The sequence below is a fragment of the Stenella coeruleoalba genome (assembly GCF_951394435.1).
Source record: "Stenella coeruleoalba genome assembly, chromosome: 6".
NCBI classification, from domain to species: Eukaryota; Metazoa; Chordata; class Mammalia; order Artiodactyla; family Delphinidae; genus Stenella; species Stenella coeruleoalba.
The window spans coordinates 57,309,545-57,331,440 of record NC_137151.1 but is presented as its reverse complement, the minus strand read 5'-3'; the positions used below and the strand labels follow the sequence as shown (position 1 = coordinate 57,331,440).

The following is a 21,896-nucleotide window of genomic DNA, read 5'->3' as shown; positions in this document are numbered from 1 at the left end:
GATTGCATGTTTGATTTCATGAAGCAAAGGTAAAGGATATTTTATATGCTACATAGTGAAACTAAATATAAGGAGAGGAAAAGGGGATGGAAAGGCTCAATGGAGCTGTGCTGCTGTGGGGTGTGTGACCCCCATACCCGACCCCCCAAATTCACAGAGGTTCCGGGTCTCCTTTCTACCGAGAGCTAGAACTTGAATCATACTGTCCCAGGTTTCTTGGAAAAGAAGGTCCCTCTGAAATTTTCAACTTTCAATCAGTTTCAGATGAAACTGATGCTTTGTGATTAACTTGAGCAACAGAAAATAAAAGGTCTTCAGGAAGATGAATAGCTTCACTTTTTTTCTTCTTGAGCAACAATCCCTACTTTAAACAAAGAGTATTGTGAAATAATTTTTCTTTTGAAAAAGAAGTCCTGTCTGGCTTACATAAATACTGAAACTGTTTCCCAGATTCCACTTACTGCAGAATGAAGTTGTACGTTAGTTTATCTACTTCAGAAAAGATGAAGAGAGGAGTGAACCTTGCCAGCACTTGGGTTGGTTACCTTCCAAGGCACCCAGGTACTCCAAGGCTGATACCATCAGTCCTGAAGTGATTAGACAGCAGTAGTGCATGGGCTGGCTCCACAAGAGAGAGGAGAGTCTCTGGGCTGCTGTAAGCAGTGGATAGTCAGTCTAAATATACAAGAGAAATCCCACAGGGAAGAAAACTTGTTCCTGCAAAAAAAAAAAAAATGAAGAAATGCTTACCCAGGTCAAAAGAGGAACAGTTCTTTAAGTATACGGGGAGCAGGGTTCTCATAACTTTGGGGATTTCTGAAGGAAAACCAGCTCGTCTTAGAGAATGAATATGAGTATAGCCACTGTGAAGCTTTAGGATAAAACCAGACACTGGAATACATGAAAGGAAAATCTTCCAAGTCTCTAAGTTTCTTTGTAAGGAAACTGAGGGTTGAAGTTTCTTGGTTTAAGTGAGTGAATTTGTGACATACATAGGGAGACTAGAGAGTGGGCGGACAATTCTAGAGACTTTTCAAAGGTTTCTAACCTAAGCTTATTAAATTGCCATTTGACCCCGAATGTACTTCTCTGACAGAAAGGCAACAAACTGCTATAATTAAGCTGTTTATGTATCTTCTTGTAGATGGTACAGATAGTGATTGTGTTATTCACAGATTTTTAATATAAACACAAAAATAGAGTGGTGGCATTCACAAGGATTTTTTAGGAAGTTTGAATTGTAAATTTAATAGACGGTGTGAGTTTCCTTTTTTTTTTTTTTTTTTTGGTAAGCAGGAAATTGGATGTCTAGCATACACTTGGACATCCAAGCAAGCAGTCTAAAATATGAGGTGTAAAAGAGGCAGTACAAAGTACATACTTTTTCTATGATACCTTAACAAGACTAGCACATCAGTTTTCCTTTTTAAGACTCATTGAGAAAACTTGGCATGTACCGTTATAATTGCTACAATCCTTGTAGCAAATAAGGGCTGGTGCCCTTTGACAGCACTGGTGGGAAGGGAGACCTAGTCCTGCCTTGAATTAGCTGTACGCCATTGGACATATACATGCTTTGACTTCTTTGGGCCTCAGAGGGGTTTCCTGGAAAGTAAGGTATTGAATTAGATCAGTGTTTATCAACATTTTAAAAGTCAAGCCTTCTTGAGTGAAAATAAAAATACTGCCCCTATCTCCACTCCCCACCCATCTCTTAATATTCTTTTATACTTCCAGTTGAGAATTACGGGACTGCATGATCTCTGATGTCTCTCTCAGCTCTGGAAAGCAGATGAACAGAGGTTTTCATTTCATTTTATGGGTAGATGTACCTTGCTCCTTCTTAAAGTTGGAAAGGGCCCTTTCCAGAATTCGTTGTCACTCACCAAGAGTATTTATTGCCCTGAGTCCTTCCTGCCTTATGCATGGGCAACACCCAGAAGCTTGCTAGAACTGCAGAATCTTGGCTCTACCCAAGTGGCTGAGTCAAAACCTGCATTTTAACAATGCAAGTGATTCCTGTGCGCATCAAATTTTGAGAAACGCAGCAGAGCACTGTTTTGTAACCTGCAAGTGGCAGCATTAGTGGGGTGTGGAATCAATTTAGTAGGCCGCTACTAAGTCGCTACCAGCATTTCTTATTTAAGGAAATAGGCAAGAAAAGGTACTGTTAGGGTACATTGCATAGGGTAAAGGAAAATAACTTCTACGTCTTTGCCTGTATGTGTATACAGTGTTTCAATCTCAGGCAAAAAATTAATTTTTTAGGTGGATCTCAGGCAAAAAAAAAAAGCCACTATGCTTTGTGTGTCAGAGACAGTGTGTCTCAGAGACAACCATCTGCTTAATCCCTTCTGCTTGCTCACAGACATTTACGTAGAAATACATACACAGAGATACATAATAAAAAGCTGTCCTACACTAATTATCCGTATTGTGTCAGATGTAAACTGCTAAATTGTACCATGAAAAAGCAATAAATGTGATTATTAATTTTTTTGAGTTGTAGTAACTCAAAAATTTTTCCTGTTGATGTTTTACTTTGGCTATATACAAATCACAGCACGGTCAGATACGATTTCATTTTTTGTATTATTATTATGGGAAGATTTCAAATACTTGTTCAGTTTCCTGAAAGTACAGATAATGCTTTTTTCTCCAGGGACTGATTTGTGAAACCCATAATGCTGCAAGCTTATTCACATGTCCCTTTGCATCTTGGGAAAAAAAAAAATTTGAATAAATTCATTTGGGGTTTTTTGGGGGTAAGCTGGCTCATGTTTTTCTAACTTTATGTTTAGTTAATCACTTTACAGTACTTTCAATAAGTGTTGTGTAGTGTAAAGAAAGTATATTTTTAAATAGGTAATTTCCACCCTGAGGACTTTGCAATCTCAGCAATAATTCTTTACTTACAAAAAAATGCTAGAAAATACAAACTGTACTATACATAGAGTTTTAAAAACAGCTCATTAGAGAAATGCAAATCAAAACTACAATGAGATATCATCTCACACCGGTCAGAATGGCCATCATCAAAAAATCTAGAAACAATAAATGCTGGAGAGGGTGTGGAGAAAAGGGAACACTCTTGCACTGCTGGTGGGAATGTAAATTGATACAGCCACTATGGAGAACAGTGTGGAGACTCCTTAAGAAACTACAAATAGAACTACCATACGACCCAGCAGTCCCACTACTGGGCATATACCCTGAGAAAACCATAATTCAAAAAGAGTCATGTACCAAAATGTTCATTGCAGCTCTATTTACAATAGCCAGGAGATGGAAGCAACCCAGGTGTCCATCATCGGCTGAATGGATAAAGAAGATGTGGCACATATATACAATGGAATATTACTCAGCCATAAAAGAAATGAAATTGAGTTATTTGGAGTGAGGTGGATGGACCTAGAGTCTGTCATACAGAGTGAAGTAACTCAGAAAGAGAAAAACAAATACCGTATGCTAACACATAATGGAATCTAAGAAAAAAAAAAAAGTCATGAAGAACCTAGGGGCAAGATGGGAATAAAGACACAGACCTACTAGAGAATGGACTTGAGGATATGGGGAGGGGGAAGGGCAAGCTGGGACTAAGTGAGAGAGTGGCATAGACATATATACTACCAAACATAAAATAGATAGCTAGTGGGAAGCAGCCGCATAGCACAGGGAGATCAGCTCAGTGCTTTGTGATCGCCTGGAGGGGTGGGATAGGGCAGGTGGGAGGGAGGGAGATGAAAGAGGGAAGAGATATGGGAACATATGTATATGTATAACTGATTCACTTTGTTATAAAGCAGAAACTAACACACCATTGTAAAGCAATTATACTCCAATAAAAATGTTAAAAAAACAAAAACAGCTGGAAGGAAGTTGACCATGCTGGTATCCTAACTCCATTGGGGTGAGGCAGGAAATTCAGGCTTTGCAGAGGTGTTCTGAGCTGTCATGATAAAGGTAATGCTGCACTTCCCTTAGGAAATTTCCTTTTTTCAATTTATTTTGAGTAAAAAGGAAGAGTTTGTTCTTGTCCCTTTGCAGGGCTCTGTGTCAAGGAACAAAACAGGTGTGGATTTGAAAATTCTTCATTTGAGACCCAAAAGGAGAATAAAAACACTCTCTATGCACCTGCATTCAGAATCCAGGAGAGTAATCAATTTTGTACCAGGAGTTTGGCAGGATTTTCTGTTTACCGTGTTCCAATAGCTGGTTGTTATGAACTTTCTTTTAAGGTGGTTTTGGAGCTATTACATGGTCTTTTGATGTATAAGAGATTAAATAGAATGTGAAATGCAACTTTTTACTGATTACATGTTGAAACAGAAAGATGTGAGGCTGTTAACCAACAAAAAGTCTCAATAGGTCCAAGTTATTCAGCTATAATATTTTCATCTGAAGACCACTCTGGCTCTAAGAACTCTGAATATTATATCTTTAAAAAAATTTTTTTTAATTTGTTTCTTTAAACTTTAGTTGTACTTTAAGTATAGCTTCTGTATTTACTGTATTTCCTCACAAACATCTGTGGCTAAATAGGGACTCTGTGCTTGGCTTAAGTGGCGTAGGGAGGTGAGACCACAGTGCGACTCCTGTCTGTCTTCTAGCTGCGCATGTAGTTGGGTGAGTCTTTTCTCGGGTCTGCTGATTCAACCTCTTACTCCATTTCTCTGGCTGTTGGTGCAGGTAGATAAGAGTACCCAGGGGCTTGGCTGGGTTTTGTCCTGATATGCCTTAGCTGGAGACAGCCAGAAGCATTATCCAGCCTTAGAATTCGGAAATGGAAGGGAGCTTAGAAATCACCCAGTCTAACCTGCTCATTTCCCAGGCGAGGACCTTGTGCTGCTCAGAAATGATGCTCCAGTTACTGGCCGAGGCAAGACTGGACTCCAGATATGCAGATTTTTCCATTCAGTCATTTTTCTTTTGTATGTAGAGAGGAGGGGGGAGAATTTCCTTAGGTTTATGTCCCCCACAAGCTATGCTCTTCATTTATCATCTTAAAATTTTCTGTTCTCCCTGTGAGACTCTGAACAGTCATGTGTGACATTATATCGATATTCTATATCGATTTCTAGGTAATCCTCCTACCTTTCTAGTGTCATCCCCCCCACACACACCTTCTCCTCCCCAAACATCAGCTTGTCCTAGCATACCCTTGAGCCAACCAAGGGAAAAGACCAAGGAAAAGAGGTTGCTCTTTTCCCTGGCTTCATGAAGAATGATGCTTCCTATCTGTATCTTGGTCGGCTCTTCTCCTCTGCCCACACACCCACCCCTTTCAGGACTGCCTTTCCTCTGTTTTTAATGACTTGCCGTTAATATCCAGCTCCCTCAGCCATCTACTCCCTCAGTGAAGCCGCCTTCAACCTTTCTGTCCCAGGCCCTCTCATCCCTCTCATCTCATCTCAGGGATGAGCACTTGGTTGAACTCTTAACTACTTTTAGAAACCATACCATACCACACCATTTTACGTGATGCAATTAAGGGTAGATAAGGCCAGGAGCCCACTGTTAAAAGCTTTTCCTTCCTAATGAATGTGCTTTCTGGTAAGGAAGTTTTGAACCCGTTGCCTTAAGCCCCTCACTTACTTTCTTGGCCTTCCAGTTTTCCGGTGAATAACATACTTAATGCCTTCAGTGCGGAATCTTTATGTTGTTTTTTGTTTTGCTTTTAAAGATTTTTTTTTTTTGATGTGGACCAATTTTAAAGTCCTTATTGAATTTGTTACAGTATTGCTTCTGTTTCATGTTTTGGTTTTTTTGGCCGCGAGACATGGGATCTTAGCTCTCCCACCAGGGATCGAGCCCACACCCCCTGCATTGGAAGGCGAAGTCTTAACCACTGGACTGCCAGGGAGGTCCCTGTTTTTTTGTTTTTTAAAGACTTTTTTTAAAGAGGAGTTTTAGGTTTACAACAAAACTGCGAGGGAGATACAGATTTCTCACCAACCCCGGGTCCCACACACTCATTCGCTTCCTCCGTTATCCGCATCACTCGCCGGAATGGTACATTTTAAAATTTCAGTGCACGTCTGAAATTTATTTTTTTTTATCTGATGGACTTAGGTAAAGAGATTTCTATGTAGAGATTGCAACTTTACATTTAAGGATGAGATTTGATAACTATCTTAGTGAATATTAATTACGAAGCCTTGGGAATTTTTAGTTTTAGATTTTTTAAATAGCCAACATAACAACATGGACCTCTCTGCTTCGACAGACAGAATCCAGCAAAAGAATACTGAATAACCTATTGCTCAGTTCCATAGTTTGAGGCTACAAAGTTTGTTTCCAAACAAGGAACAGTGACAATATGAGACCCAGTTCATTAACTAATTAGCTATGTGATTTTAAGCTTTGATATCCTGGCATCCAATGGGATTACCTGATATCTGCCCATTTGTCCTCCTTCCCACATGATGGGTAAGTAAGACCCTGCATGTGTGAAGGGGCACCATTGTTCTGGGCTAATGTCGGTGCTGTCCTTTCGCCTCCTGGCCTACCCGGAAGAACATCTGCTTCCTGGCCAGCTTCTCATCTCTCACTAACTCACCTCCCACTTCTCAGCTGTGTACTTTCCCAGCTCCCTGTGCCAGGAACTTTATCTTTCTCAGTTATTATTCCTAGCCCTTTTGGAGCCACTCAGATGTCTAAATGGAAACAAACCAACAAAAATGTTCTGACTGTGACAAAATTGGCCTATTCAGATGATCTGCCCCCCCCACCCCCGTTCCATAATTCCTCTAAATTATTAAATTTCCTTTGTATCTTGAAAGCTTTGGGAGAAGAACCAGTATATGGCGTTAGTTTGGTAGACAGTGCCTTTGTGTAGTACTCAGTTCACGCCAGGATTGATACTATACTATTTCCTGGAGAAATGATGATGTCCATGACTTCTGTCTGCTCTCAGGAGCAACTGTAATGATTATTTTGCTTCTGGATAAAGGAAATAGTTGATGTGGTAAACCTCCCTGCTGTTTGGTGGTGGGGTGTGTGTGTGTGTGTGTGTGTGTGTGTGTGTGTGTGTGTGTGTGTAGTAGGGGGTGGCAGGGTGGGGACAGGGATTATGGATTATAACCTTAAACTATGAGGATGACAGCCTTAAAGAAGCCTTGAGGGTAATTAAAAGGCAGATACTAGGTTTTCCTTCCCTTCAAAGTATATTCTTAGGAAAGTTACTAAGTGAGGGGGTGAGGGAAGAACAGCTTCAGCTATAAGATTGGTCAGAGCACTATTCTTGAGCCTATTAGAAATAGGAAGGAAATAAGACAATAGAATTTGTAGTGACAGGTCTTTGTTTTTTCATTGTTCTTTGCTGAATAGAAATCTACAACAATGTACATGATTACTAATATATTTTTAGTTCGCACGTGGTTAATCCCGTTTTTAAAAGAGACTTAGATTTGCATTTATATAGAAGAGACTTCTTAATGTGCATTGGGGTGAGGGGTGATGTGATGGGGAGGGAAATGGATTTACCGTACGTGTAGTTGCGTGTCTGTCTTTTAGTGTAGGAGGTGAGTGGGCTTTCCTGGTGGGATGGAGGCATCAGAGCTGGCCACACAGGAAGTCTTCCCTGAGTGCTGTCCACACAGGAAGTCCTCCCTGATTGTGGTCCACACAGGAAGTCCTCCCTGAGTGTTGACAAGCCCTCTTCCTGCTGGTGCCCACACCCACTCCTGCAGGGAGTGCAGAGAGGCTCTGCTAACAGAGCCACCCATTTATTCACCACCAACTTTATTTTTCTATCACTTTAGGCATGCGAATTCAGCCTAGTTAAATGTTACTGTGGAAACTAAATTAGCTTGTTTTCCCTGCCCTTGGATAGATAACTTGATAGGTATCTTGTTTACCTGACCTGAAGCAGTGAGATTAGGCCAGAGAAGGCTGAGCTACAGACTCCTAGGCTCTTGTGGGATGGGTCAGCACTTAGCTGTGGTCATTCAGCCACCCAGTTCCTTAAATAAATAGGTTGAATTTGTGAAAATTGTCCACATACTTCATCCAAGGGGTGGAAGGTGGGGAGTGTCTTTTCAAATTCTAGGGCAGCTTAGGGGTTTTTGAGAGGCAAAATGTAAAAGGACAACCAGTGATGAAAATGGAGTTTGATAAAATATTGTCCACTTGTAAGCTTTTTTTTTCTTTCTTGTTTTTTTTTTAAGTCTGCGGTTCATGCTGTTGAGGCACTTGACTACAAAGTGTAATTGCTTTAAATTGATCAGGGTTCTGAAGTGTAGATAAAGACTTGTCAGTGTTTGTGTTTCAATCTGGGAGTGAGGGTGTCATTCTTCACTGGTTAAGTGGAGCCTTCCTAAAATGGTGACTCTGATGTTCGGCTGTAACGTGCTGTAGCTTTCCAAAATTGTTTGCAGAATTCTTTTAATGAAAAGATTTATAAGGTCGAATTTTAAAAACTGACCTTTTTAAGGGTTTTGTTAAAAAAAAAAAGCACAAGTTGACTGTTGCTCATTAAATTAACTTAAAGGCACCTTGGAATTTTTTTCTTAAAAAAACTTAGCCACCAATGGTATTAAGTGTCATATTTCAGAAAAACTTCAATTTCATAATTTAAGTTGCAGGAAGAATGGGCACAGAAAAATGAAATAATATTAATAGTTCATTTAGGATATAGACAGTGTTTTGGGTGCCATTCAGAGTACAGATCAAGGGCTCTGGCTTTGTTGTCCAGCAGATCTGAGTTCAAATTGCAGCCCTGCCGCCTACTAAAAGTGTGACCATGGCACATTACTTAACGTCTCCTGAGACTCAGTTTCCTGATCTGCAAAATGGGAGAACAATAATGCATCTGTCTCGTTTGGATTAAGTAAGATGACGCATGGCACAGTGTCTGGCACATATGAAACATGCAGGATATGACAATAATCATTACCCTGCTCTTAACAATTATCATTAACCCATTCTGAATATTTTGGAATAAACTCCTTTATTGTGTTTGCATTTTCTTCTTTGAACATGAGGAAGTCTTTATCAGGATTTAAATTTTTAATTTCAATGAGTTCTAAAAACTCAATCTTTGATCTAAAAGTTTCTGTACCAGAAAATGGAATATGGACAACTTGGACTAATTTAATGCTTCTTGTCTTTAGTCATCAACTATTTCTGAGAGTTGATAATAGGATTCATTTGAATTTAACCTTGGTCACCAGGACTCACCAGAGACCAGTCACCCTCCTCAGGATGCATTCGGGACCTCCCTTCTCCCAGGTGGGATCGGAATACTAGGAGATTTCTTTCCCCCAAAGAGTAGGTTAGAGAGAAAGTGGGGAGGCACAGACTGTATATGCTCCCCACCTACTTCCAGCATGGGAAAATATTGCTGTCATAAATATGGAGGCCGGTCGAAGATGCATTCCATCAGCTATGTAGATCACGGCTCTGCTTCTGCCAAATATAGATACATAAATAAAAGCCTGCTCCTTCACGTCCAGGAGATCTCCAGATAACTCACACATCCACATGTTTCTTTTCATTGGGTAAGTCTATGCCCGACACTCCACTTTCCACCCCAGAGAAGAGCAGAGGTGAGAGCTGAGGCAGACTTGGGATGCAGTCTTTCAGATGCCTGCTGGTTCACTTTCTTTGGGTGGTGTCATCCCACTGCAAGGTGGGCATGGACCCAATCCACAGCTTCTGTCAGACCCCTGCAAGGCTTACCCAGGTGACCACGTTTCATCCCCCGACTGCAGCGCAGAACACACCAGGTCCTATGGTGAAAAGCTGTGCTTGAGGCAAGCACAGGCTCTCGGATGTGAATCAGAGGCGAGTTAAGAAAAACTACAGTCTTGCCTAGATGTCTACAACTGTCAGTTCTTTGTGTAAATCGAAGGCTAGGGACAGGGTGGCAATATATGTGTTAATTTCCCAGCCCCTCTGTTCTTCACTGAAGTGAGAAATAGAGGGTGCCTTGTTGATGGCAGGTTGCAGCTAGCAGTTATATTGAGTGACTTTGGAGAAGGGACACAGACCTCTGTGTGGCACAGCTGGGAGGTCTGAGGTGCCAACAGTGGCAGAGCAGTAGAAGGGCTTAGTTTATACCTGGAAAGCTGTTTTTATCCCTTAGAGACAAACCAGGGATGAGAGGAAAGGATTTGAGTTCAACTGCTTATTAAGGGCATAAATCAGATAGACTTGATAGGATATGATCTCAGACAGGTTTTGTTTGGATTAAGCTGTGCTGATGTTCCTGGTTCAAGTTCAGCCTTCATTTATACATTGACTGTTGTTAACCCTTCTTGCACCTCTCCTTTCTGAAAAAGAATCCCTCGAGATAAAGTGGTGTTTGGACTCTGATTTTAATTTAGCAAGGGCGCTGGGCAGTGAGAAGAACCATCTTCATAGTATAGGCCATGAAGAAATGGTTACATGTCTAGATTCATGAGGTGCCCAGTGCCTCAGGGTACTGTGGAGTTAGGGTGGCCGTGGCAGAGACTGGGTGCAGAGCCAGATAATCTGTCCTGGAAAGTTGAGTTTGCTGACAAGGTCAGCAAGGTTATATTTATTGCAGGGGGTCTACGTTTTGAACTTTCTAAAGTGGAATTTAATTGTGTCCTAGAGATGCCTCATTTTCTTGCTTATGGTAGTAAAAATCAAGCTGTAAGATTTGAAAATTTTGTTGAATGTCTAGTGACTAATTTTACATCTTCAAACTGTTACTCAGTGTCAGTGATGCCCTTGGTTAGTCTATTTATTATTTAGAAGATGTGAAGTAAAAACAATTCCTGTCCTGGTGTGAAACTGCAGAGCATTTGCTGTGAGGACACTTTGGGGTATGCTGACTTCCATGTCAAACTGAACCATTTAACTTCCTCAAAGGTCATGTGTGTGGCATAGGGACAGAGAACTGTGGTTTCTTTCGATTGGTTAACAATTATCTGATGTGAGTACATTTTCAGACATTCTTCCTAGGTGGCTGCCGACTGAAACCACACCGGGCCTGGCTTGCAGGCTTTGTAAAAGTTACCTTGGCTGCTGCCAGGCCTGGGAAGGTTTCCAGCTTCTACACCATTCTCACAGGGGTTAAATTTCACAAGGTTAGCCAGAGCGAAAGGTAGCCGACCTGTGAATCTCATCCAGATGTCTCAAGGAAGGCATGGGCCTGTCTTCGAACTAGGTGAAGTCTTCCTTATTTGAGCCTCTTGACTGAACTCTAACCTTCTTACACTTGAAGAGTAATCTTTGTTTTTTTAATCCCTAAGAATCATCTCAATAAAATTGTCAGCAAGTTTCAATCAAGTGTCCTTCAGAATTTGAAAACCTTTTCAAAAGTCCAGTGATTTCTAAATGACTGTAGATTAAAATGATATTATCAATAACTTTATTATGCAAGTTCGTTTTGAGTATCAGATGTGTGCCTTAAAGTATGTGAATAAAATCTTACAAAAACTTAGTCCTGTTTCAGGTGTAGGTAGAGAATATTCTGCTGAGTAAAATCCTATTATTCATGTTGAAGGAGAGGGTATTTTTGTAGAATGAACAGATCTTTTTTAAGGTGTAAATTAAAATCTGCGGTAAAGTAGCTGAAGATAAATCTGTATGCTTATCTTGGTAACTTCGTCTTGGTTGGGAGGTCATACAGCCTCTGAATGGTGCCGAATCGGTTCTGTCTGGCGTTCTAACGCTGCCGTCTTTGTTTTCCAGCAGTCTCTGGTCCCAGCCCACCCCATGGCCCCTCCCAGCCCCAGCACCACCAGCAGTAATAACAACAGTAGTAGCAGTAGCAGCTCAGGATGGGATCAGCTAAGCAAAACGAACCTCTATATCCGGGGGCTGCCTCCCAACACCACAGACCAGGACCTGGTGAAGCTGTGTCAGCCGTAAGTAGAAGTTGTTCTTGTGTTTAGCTCCTAAATATCTCCTTGATCATATTACAGAGTGAGAGAAATTGTGTTATAAGAGAGGTTTAGTACAAGACAAATCTGGGAATGCTCATTCTGGTCACAGTTGACAGGGTTTCTAAGATTTGAGTCCTTGGATGCTTTTTCAGTCAGCATTACGATCAACAGAATGCCTATATAATAAGATAAATTGGAGCGTTTGCTCAGTAGCATTTGACTTTATTGGCGCATGAGAAGCAGGCGATGAATTGTTTAACAACACGGCTGGTTCCTTTTTGAGGAGTGCTCATATTTTGTGGAAGCACCTCTCGGGGCCATTCTGTCTCATCATAAGAGAAACTTTCGTTGTCACCGTTTGTCAGAAAGGTAGTTACCGTCTAACTTAATCCTAAATGGGTATAAACGCTAATGCCAGGGGGGCAAAGGTAGTCTGTCTTCACTCACACCTGTAGTTTTGTGGTCCGGGTTGTTCACGCTCAGCTCTGGGCATTCTTTTTTTTTTTTTTTTTAATTTATTTATTTATTTATTTATTTTTAGCTGTGTTGGGTCTTTGTTGCAGGCTTTCTCTAGTTGCGGCGAGCGGGGGCTACTCTTCGTTGCGGTGCGCGGGCTTCTCGTTGCAGTGGCTTCTCTTGTTGTGCAGCTCGGGCTCTAGGCACGCGGGCTTCAGTAGTTGTGGCACGCGGGCTCAGTAGTTGTGGCATGCGGGCTCTAGAGCGCAGGCTCAGTAGTTGTGGCACACGGGCTTAGCTGCTCTGCGGCATGTGGGATCTTCCCGGACCAGGGCTCGAACCTGTGTCCCCTGCATTGGCAGGTGGATTCTCAACCACTGCACCACCAGGGAAGTCCTCAGTTCTGGGCGTTCTTATGCCCAAAGTTCCTATTCCTCTTCTCACCGCCCTCCGTGCTGTGTCCTGAGATGAAATGTGCATACATGTATAACTTTGTTCCAAAGGAAATTTGCATTATATGCTTGTCGATAAATAGAATATAAGTATGCTACTTCGCTGCAATCACATTAACTAAGGAAGAAAGCACCAGTTTAAACCAAGGAGCCAGAAGCACTGTACATTGCAAAGATCACAGTGTAAAGACTAAAAGCCTCCAATCCCTTTAAGCTATAAAAGCCTACACGTACAACAGCCTCTTTTATTTTTCCAAAGACAATCATGGTCCCTCACAAACAGAACTTTATATAACTGTGGAAAAGGACGTCCACTAAAGAATGTTTCCTGTTCCCTGAAAAGTATTTCCATTTCTAAACACATGATTAATAGCATCTTATTTTTGTTGTACTGGGTAAAGTATAAATTTATTACTTCTTGCTTTAAGAAAAAAGTTTTTTTCAAAACTACTTGGGCAGCGTTTGCAAACTGGAACTAAAAGTAACATCTGGCCTTCCATCAGGAGCGCTGGTGGTTTTGCTCTGTCGTGTTTTTAGAGAGGAGGGTGGGACACTGGGAGGTGGTTCGTCAGCATCTGGAGAGCCTTCGGAAGGCCGCCACCCTCAGGACCCTCCCTCCGCCTTTCCCGTGTTACCCTTCTGATCAGCCCCTTTGGACTTTGTCTGCAGCCTTTGCTCCCGGGGCAGTGAAGTAATGTCCTGCGCTAGGGATGACTTTGAAAGCAAGTCCAGCTCTTGGGGTTTGTCATGCCTGACCAGAGTCAGATGGAATTTTGCCAGGCACGCCCTGCCCCGTTGCAGCTGTTCAAGACCACAAATAGGCCTTTTTGCTATCTTGTCTGCTGTTGACCTCTACAGGCATCTTCCTCTGCTTTTGCAACATAATTACAGGTAGATAGAGCACCTGAAGTCTAAGGAGCTAAAAATATAACTTTGTAGGACACAAAAGAATGGAATGAACCCTCACATCCTTGAGGTGTAAGAGAAGGGGAAAGGATTTCAGAAGACAAATTGTTCCTCAGCTAGTTTTGAATCCTGTAAGGTGAGTTGTAACATTAAGGGGATAGAGTTAAACAACCATAAAATAATAGAGTAATACCATGTTTTATATGCAGTAAATATGTATTTGAAAAATTAAACCAGCAGTTTTTTTTACTGAGTCAAATCATATTCCAAATGCAGCAGAAGAGCATTTGATCATCTTTCCTGAAAAATTCATTCCTTTGTTGTTGGTGGTCTCTTTGACATACGTGGATTTTCTCAGCATGTGTAGACATCAGTCTCTTTGCTGTTATCAATAGCAGCAATAGTGGTTTGCCACTCACTCTCTCCCATCATTTGCAAAACCCCAGGTTTGATATTTAGCTCTGATGATAGTTTTCTTTATGTATTATACAGAGGCAAGACACACAGTAATAGAGAACTCTATGTCAATATCTGCTGAAAGCTTTGTTCCGTTTAACACAGAGCATCTAATAAGTACCAGATTTGTCTGGTTGACAATTTTGTGTCTTAAAATGTGGAGAGAGCAAAAAGGAGCATTCCTGTTCCGGACTTAATTGTTTCCAGTAAAGAATAGCTAGTTGGCCACATGGAAGTGACAAGAACCTTATGGAAAAGTGACTCATCCTAGAGCTTAAAAAACTGGACATAATTAGAAATTTTTTAGAAAAGTTTCAGAAGCTTCTCAGCAAAGATAGGTGTAAATGCATAGCTCTAAAAATATATATATTTTAGAAATAAAAATTTAGCAGTGTAATTTACAAATTAACGTGAATTGTAGGAGGGGCAACAGTTGAAACAAGTAATTTGGGTCTCTAGGGGACTTGGATATTTTAGAGGGTTATGTAACAGAAAAATGGAAAAAGATACCTAAGAATGTTTGCAACAGGGACTTGATAACATACAAACAATGCGTGAAACCTGAAGGCAAGAATGACATGAGGATTGTGAAAACCGGAGAGGGAGACAGAAAGTATTTTTAAAAAGCTATGTTTGGAGTAGAACATACAGATGCTATAATGTTAGAAGAAATGACAGTGAAAGAGCAGATGTCAACACAAGAGATGGCAGTGAAAAAGCAGCCTCAGCCCAAGTCAAAGAGGGACTTGGGACACTGGAAAGTGTAGGTCAACATGGCTGAGGGAAAGGGGGCTCACACTGGAGGGTGGTCAGTTTCGGTGACTTGAAGGACACTGGTCTGAAGGACTGGGCAGGGATGTGACAGTGGTGATGGTGGTCAGGTGATAGGGAGTGAAAGGAGATCAATTTTCTAAGAGGATTTGATGAAAGAAGAAGCTGACCAGCTCTAGCGAACTTCCGCACTGTGATGTGTGTATATATAGGAAGTCTTGTTGGGGGGACCTCGTGACCACTCTGGCTGCTGCAGCTCTGCACCCTATTTCTAAAGTGTTATCTGCTCAAAAAGAAGACATCAGTCCAGTTAACCAGCACATTTAGGAAATGGAATGAGCTGGTGACAGAAAGGACTCATCTTTTACCCCCTGACCTTTAGATAATCTTCATTCTCCGCCTTCTCTAAAAGCAAGCCAAACAAAAAAGTTTGCCTGACTGTGTTGCCCTTCCAACTTCTCTGGCAGATTTTCTAGGCAGATGAGCCGACGGCTGTTGGTGCTGCCATTTTCTCACTACCTTAACCCTTTGCATTTTCCTTTCAAGTTTCAGCTGAAACTGCATGGCATCTTCCATCTCCCTTATTTCCTCTGGCTTGTTTTCACTGTTGTCCACATCTCCTCAACTCCTTGCTCTTTTTTTTTTTTTGCAGTACGCCGGCCTCTCACTGCTGGGGCCTCTCCCGCTGCGGAGCACAGGCTCCGGACGCGCAGGCTCAGCGGCCATGGCTCACGGGCCCAGCCGCTCCGCGGCATGTGGGACCTTCCCGGACCGGGGCACGAACCCACGTCCCCTGCATCCGCAGGCGGACTCCCAACCACTGCGCCACCAGGGAAGCCCAACTCCTTGTTCTTTCGATTTAAGTTTTCTTGGCTTGTTCCTCTGCAGCCCCATCCTCTCAGAGGGTTGGTCTCCACTCTTTCCAATTTTCTGCAGATTTTTCCACTTGAATATCTTACTAGCACCTCAGATTCAACACTATCTCCTTCCTCTCCAAACCGTCATTTTTCCACATTTACTCTCCCCAGGTTGAAGCTTTGGAGCAGTGTTGGCTATTTCCCATTATCCTCTTAGTCACCAAGCCCTGCGGCTTCTTCTTTGGCCTGTCTTCATTCTCAGAGCCGGAAGAATTGGGTGGTTCTTCCCTCCCTCCCTCCCTGAGGGGTGACAAGCGAGAACCGTTTGTTCCTGCTGCTGCCTCCCCTCGGGCGTCTCCGTTGCCCTTTCTTTCTTTTTTTTTTTTCTTCTGCGGTACACGGGCCTCTCACTGCTGTGGCCTCTCCCGTTGCAGAGCACAGGCTCCCGACGCGCAGGCTCAGCGGCCATGGCTCACGGGCCCAGCCGCTCCACGGCATGGGGGATCCTCCCAGACCGGGGCACGAACCCGCGTCCCCTGCATCGGCAGGCGGACTCTCAACCACTGCACCACCAGGGAAGCCCCGTTGCCCTTTCTTGATTTTCCAAGGTCGAGTCTAAGCTCCCCCTGCCTCCTTCATGCGTGGACCACACTAACCTCTCCTTATTTATTTTTATGCATCCCCACCTCCCAGTCAGCATCTTACTTCCATACATTTCTGTTCTCCAAGGGCTTGTTATGTAGCAGCATGTCTGTGACTGTGTGTAATGCTGACAGCATATCATCTTCACAGATTTGTTACCTACAGTATAAACTCATGGTGGTCAGGGTGGCAAGATTTTGGTGCCCCAGAGTTACCTACCACAGTGCTAGGCAAGTGCCTTATTCTCAGTCAGTAGCCTGTAAAAGGGGTCAAATAATGCTTATATCATGAGGTTGTGATTCGAATTAAATCAAGTAATATAAGGAGAGGAGCTGGTCCACAGTCTAGGTCATTGAGCAAATATTAGTCTCCCCATGCCTGAGCCTTTACTCCTCAAAAGCCTAACTACTAGAAGAAATTTAAGTTATATGTAATCCTACATTTTAAATTAAGGAGAAAATACCAGATTCTGATCCTGAAAGCTGAGAAAGCCAGAGAATAGGTTATATTAACATGAACCACCAACCTTCTCTCCCTGAGGCGGTTTTTGGGGGGGACAAGGGGGGAGGGCGGGGGGGTGGGGGGAGAAGCACTTCACTCACAAAAGACTAGTTTTATCCTCATGCCACTCACCCCTGATTTATTCCTTGTCATAATACTGTAAAATCTTCTGTTGTGTCCCAACTAATTTTTCTGAAAATTTAAAAACAATATTTGGTCCAATAAAACTAAACAAACAAAAACAGTATTTGGGCGCAAGGTTTGGTCCATAGTTCTTCCTGGTTTGCAGTAGGAGCAAATATGTGGGTCTCTGTTTGCCAAGGATGGACATTTCTGTGATACTGACAGCACATGAAAAGGTCTGCATAACTCAGTGTATCAACAGCTTATTTTAAAGGAAAAAGTCTATTGATATTAAAACAAGATGAGGTATTTCTACTCCTCCCACCTTCTACAACCTTTTTCTCATTCCCAAACCAATCCTTGGTCAACAGTTTTTTGGGGTTTTTTTCCCCGTTCATTCAATAGATATCTAATTCATTTCAAAGTACAGTAAAACATGATTTTTATATAAATGTGAAATTAAATCTAGCCTATAATATTATAGCCTATTACTAATTAAAAGGAAATGTTTTTGATATAGAATGTTTCCTTGGTTGTAATATCCAGGATATTTTCATTTCCTAGTGCTTTGTTCTCTGTTCTCTGCAAGTTTTCCTTATTCTTTTGAATATAATGCAACTCTTAAAAAGGTGAAGCGGAAAAGCAACGCAGATCAACAGAGGCAGACAGAAACAGCCAACCCTAATTTAAGACAGAATAAAGTAAATGTTATAATCAGTGCAGTGTTCTGGGAGGGGTCGGAGAAAGTCTTCGTTAACCTCGATACCAGGGGATAGCTTTCGGGGAGGAGATGATTCTCAACCTTAAAGGACAAGGTAGATTTCATGTGGGGTGGAAGTGATAGTGTCCTCCAGGCCTCCAAAAGGGCCCAAGAGATGTGAGCGTGCTTGGATGTTTAAGAAAGCACAAAGAACACTTCTTGGTGCGAAGCTGCCGTTCAGCAGTTGTTCGTTAGCCAGGGCTCCTGGTGCCCGGAGTGGAGAGTGTGGATGCAGAGCAAAGAGAGGCTGAGATGCAGTTTGGGAGCATATCGTTAGCACTTTGAATAATAAGCTGAAAAGTTTGGAGTCTGTTCTTTAGTTACAGAGGAGTTGGCCCGTGGAGTGGAAGAGAAGCATAATTCAGTGTTTTCTTTTTTTCTCAGAATGGTAATTACAACAGAAGTCAGAAGGTTGGCTTGGAGAAGAGGGCTGTCATAGGCTGAGCCGACGTGACCCTGAACCAGGGTGGTGATAGGCGATGGAGGGGAGAGGCACTGGGACGGCAGGGCGCCTTAGAGATAGGAATGCGGGGACTGAAGCATGATTAAAAATGACTGTAAGGTTTTAGCTTTGAATAAAGTGAAAATGTGAGTTGCACTAACTGAGAGAGAGTGCACAGGAAGGGCACAGACTCTCACTGATTCTCAAACCCTAAACTCCAGCCTCTCCCTGTGTTCCCCAGATGTGGCCATCCTTTTATTCATTCGTATAAGCCACAAACAGGGCCCACTGAACTAAATATTTTTCTGAAACCACTAGTTGTTTTGTTGAACACTGACTTTAAAAGAATAATTTAAGTTCTGACTATAGTAAAAAGTCAGGGCAACTGTTAGGAAAATGGACAACTTGAAATGATAAGGAATAATTCTTTATACATTTCCATTTATCTCTGTAACTGTAAAATTTCTTAAGCAGTTTATCTGCTGAAAGTTCTTTTTTCTCTACCCTGGAATAAAATAATCATTCCTTTTATTTCAAAATCAATAGGCTACTTTTAAGGTAAATTTGAAAGTGAAGGCATTCTAGTAAGATAAATACAGTTTTTTATGCTTAATTAATCAACCTTTAACCCTAATAGGAAGTTAAACCTTAAGTGTTTACCCTGAAAGTAACAAGGGCCTGACAGACCCACTATTAGGAAATCCCAGGTATATATGAAATCCTTTGGAATTTATATAAAGTTCAAGAAATGAGAGTAGCTTAAATTGAAAACAAAACAATGATCCTATGATGAAGCAGGAAAAATCACTCCACCCAAAAGTGATCTGATTCTCACTTTCAAATTGAAGAGAGACTTTAAAGCCAGGTAACCCAAGGCCATTCAGGTATCCCCAAATGACTCAGTCCAAGAAGCCTGAACATACCCTAAGTTATTAATACATTTACTTTAGGAAAGAAACACAGCCCACATGGATGTATGCTGGAGTATTCAGACAGCTGTACAAACATGAAAGACATGGACCAAAAGATTTTATTGCCTACATTCAGTATTATTCTAAAGCCAGACTTGTGAATCTTACAGACCCATAGCTCTTGATACAGTGTTAAATTAGAAGCTGACATATCTCTTTGAGGCATACTTTACCCTTCAAGTGACGTTTCTAGGCAAGTTGAAGTAGTGTCTTAGTGGTAGCGGCGGTGGTGGTCATGGTGTATTTAACTCACACACATCAACAATGAAAGACACACAGATTGTTTTTTTCTTTGGTATCTACCACCTCTAGGATAATTGAAATTTGGACATACTGAGTTGTATTGTATTCCAAAGCCATTTGAGCTTTTAGGTTTTTTAAAATTGCATTTTACAAGGGTACTGAAAACTGTATCTAGCAAAATTTTATTAGGTTCCTTTGAAAGACAGTCAGAAAAAGAAAAGTTAACAGAAACATAGAGTGATAAAAAAAATAGTTCTCTCATTAAATGTGTGCCTTAACAAAAATGTTTTATTGACTGGAGTACTTAAAAAGAGCTCTCCCCAAAAGTGAAATTGAGTTAAGATGATGTTTGCCATAGATAATCATAGCAAATGCATGCCATTTTTCTTTCTGTTGCTATTATATAGCTCCTTGCGCATATGTACATTTTATTTATATGGTAAATAATAGGATTTCTTTTAAGTTCCAAATGTTTTTGTTCTGTAAAGCAGCTAATTTTTATCCTCTCAATAATTCTTTCTTCATCGATCTAGAAGATTCTCAGAATATAAAATACTATTAGCAATAGTTTCTCGGACTTGGCTTCTTTTATTATTACTAGCATAAGAGGGTGGCACATAATAATTCAAAGAGGGCTTAGACCAAGAAAATTGGGCATTTTCTGAAGAGTGTGATCTAAGATGTTAAGTTTTCAGACTTCATCTCACTCTTTTAAAAAGGTGTGCCCATCTATTGCATCAAAATATTGAGTCATTAATTGTAATTTAACTCTTTCTTCATGGACAATATTCCAGTCAGGGTCTATATAGTCAAAGAGTAAAACAGGATGCATTAGACACTGGGCAAGATATATATCATCTTCGTGATCTTTTTTTCCTCTAAAAATGGAACTCAAAGCAGATTTCAGAGTTTAGGAGCAACAGTGTGTATTTAACAGTGTGTATCTCCCTAGTCATCTCTTGGATAAGCTATATAAAATCGTTTATTTTCTTGTTCATGTTAATTGCTTCCTTTTCCTTCTTGGTATGAAAGAATTCTGGCACTTTAAGAAATACTTCGTGTGCAATAGAACTTTGACGTACCAAGATATAGTCTGAAGACTTTTGGAAATCCCAGAATTTCACAAAAATAATTTCAGCATCAAAAAAATTCTCCACAAATACCTGCTTTCCAGTAGAGAACCAGCTCTTTCTTAGACCTCTCTTTGCTCTTTATTTTTATCATTAGAACTATCAGTTGGCTTTTTTTAGGGGGTGGGCAGTTTTCAAAAATTAACACAACATTTAATCCCTTCTTGAGAGTTACTGCTACACAATTAGAGCAAAACCTTCTTGAAATATGGACCCTGGGTGATGGGCTACGCTTCTTCCCTGGCTGCGTGACTCACTTCCCTCTGTCTGAGTGCCCATGATTCAAATACATACCGCAGTAAAATTTTAAATTACTCCAGGTCAGAGACTTTCAGTGTCATCACAAGTAGTTGAAACCTCAAACATTAGTTATTGCCAAGTACCTACTGCATGTATGCATTGGATATTTTGGCAGAAAACCTCAATTATGTCTATTTTCTAATTTCTTCTCTGTGTAAAATCTGCTGGTAAGCATGGGTATTTAGAGATCTAGCCAAGCCTCCTTACTGTCAGTTGACCTTTTTCTTAAGGGTTTCGTTTTGTTATTCCTAGGCATGATTAAGAGCCTGCTTCCCTGTATTGCCCAAATACTGCACACACTGTTGGCAAACCAGTTTCAACGTTAGCCTTCGCAGAAGTTAATTGGGAAGCCAACACTGAAGATAATGGCCAGAATCACAAGAATTTTTTCAAGAGCATCCTCTCCTTCTCTGTGAGAGCAGATGGAGTTTACTTTATGTTCATCCCCTGTTCCTCTGTCTGAACCTTAGGTTTCTGTGGCAGCAGCTTGGGGGTGGTTAACCATTAAATGAAGTTGAAGGTATTATCAGGAATAAAAGCCTCAAGTCTATATTTGGCAATTGTGCTTGGTTTGACTTAGAATTTCCTTAATGGGATAGCATGAATATTAGAAATTTACAACCTCTCCCTTCATCTTTCCCCATCTTCATTTTATAATAAATGTATGGAAAACATTTCTACATAATGTGTAAACACCTGAATAATGCCAGCAGCTAACCTTTGACAGATATTTCCTGTGTGCCAGGGACTGTGCCAGATGTTTTATTATTTAATCCTAAGAACAACTTTATGAGCAGTATTGTTATCCCCATTTTATTTTTTTAACTCCTTTTAAAAAATTAATTGATTAAAGTTAATTTTAATTAATTTTTTAAATTAATAAATTAAAAAATTTTTAATTTAAATTATTTAAAATTTTAGAAAATATATATTCTTTTTTTCAGATTCTTTTCCATTATAGGTTATTACAAGATATTGACTATAGTTCCCTGTGCTATGCAGTAGGACCTTGTTGTTTATCTATTTTA

The 21,896-nt window shown here is 40.9% G+C and overlaps 1 protein-coding gene across 10 annotated transcripts in view; it reads left to right on the top strand.

The window, feature by feature from the left end:
* The window catches only part of RBMS1 (RNA binding motif single stranded interacting protein 1), a 210,608-nt gene that overhangs the window by 105,705 nt on the left and 83,007 nt on the right, over positions 1 to 21,896 (top strand). For 7 of the 10 annotated variants that reach the window (XM_079924278.1, XM_079924281.1, XM_079924274.1 and 4 more), the window contains exon 2: positions 11,665 to 11,840. In XM_079924278.1, the coding sequence (XP_079780404.1) occupies positions 11,665 to 11,840 (176 nt within the window). The remainder of the gene's footprint in view (positions 1 to 11,664; positions 11,841 to 21,896) is intronic. The other 3 variants (XM_079924280.1, XM_079924276.1, XM_079924279.1) reach the window with 1 other exon arrangement.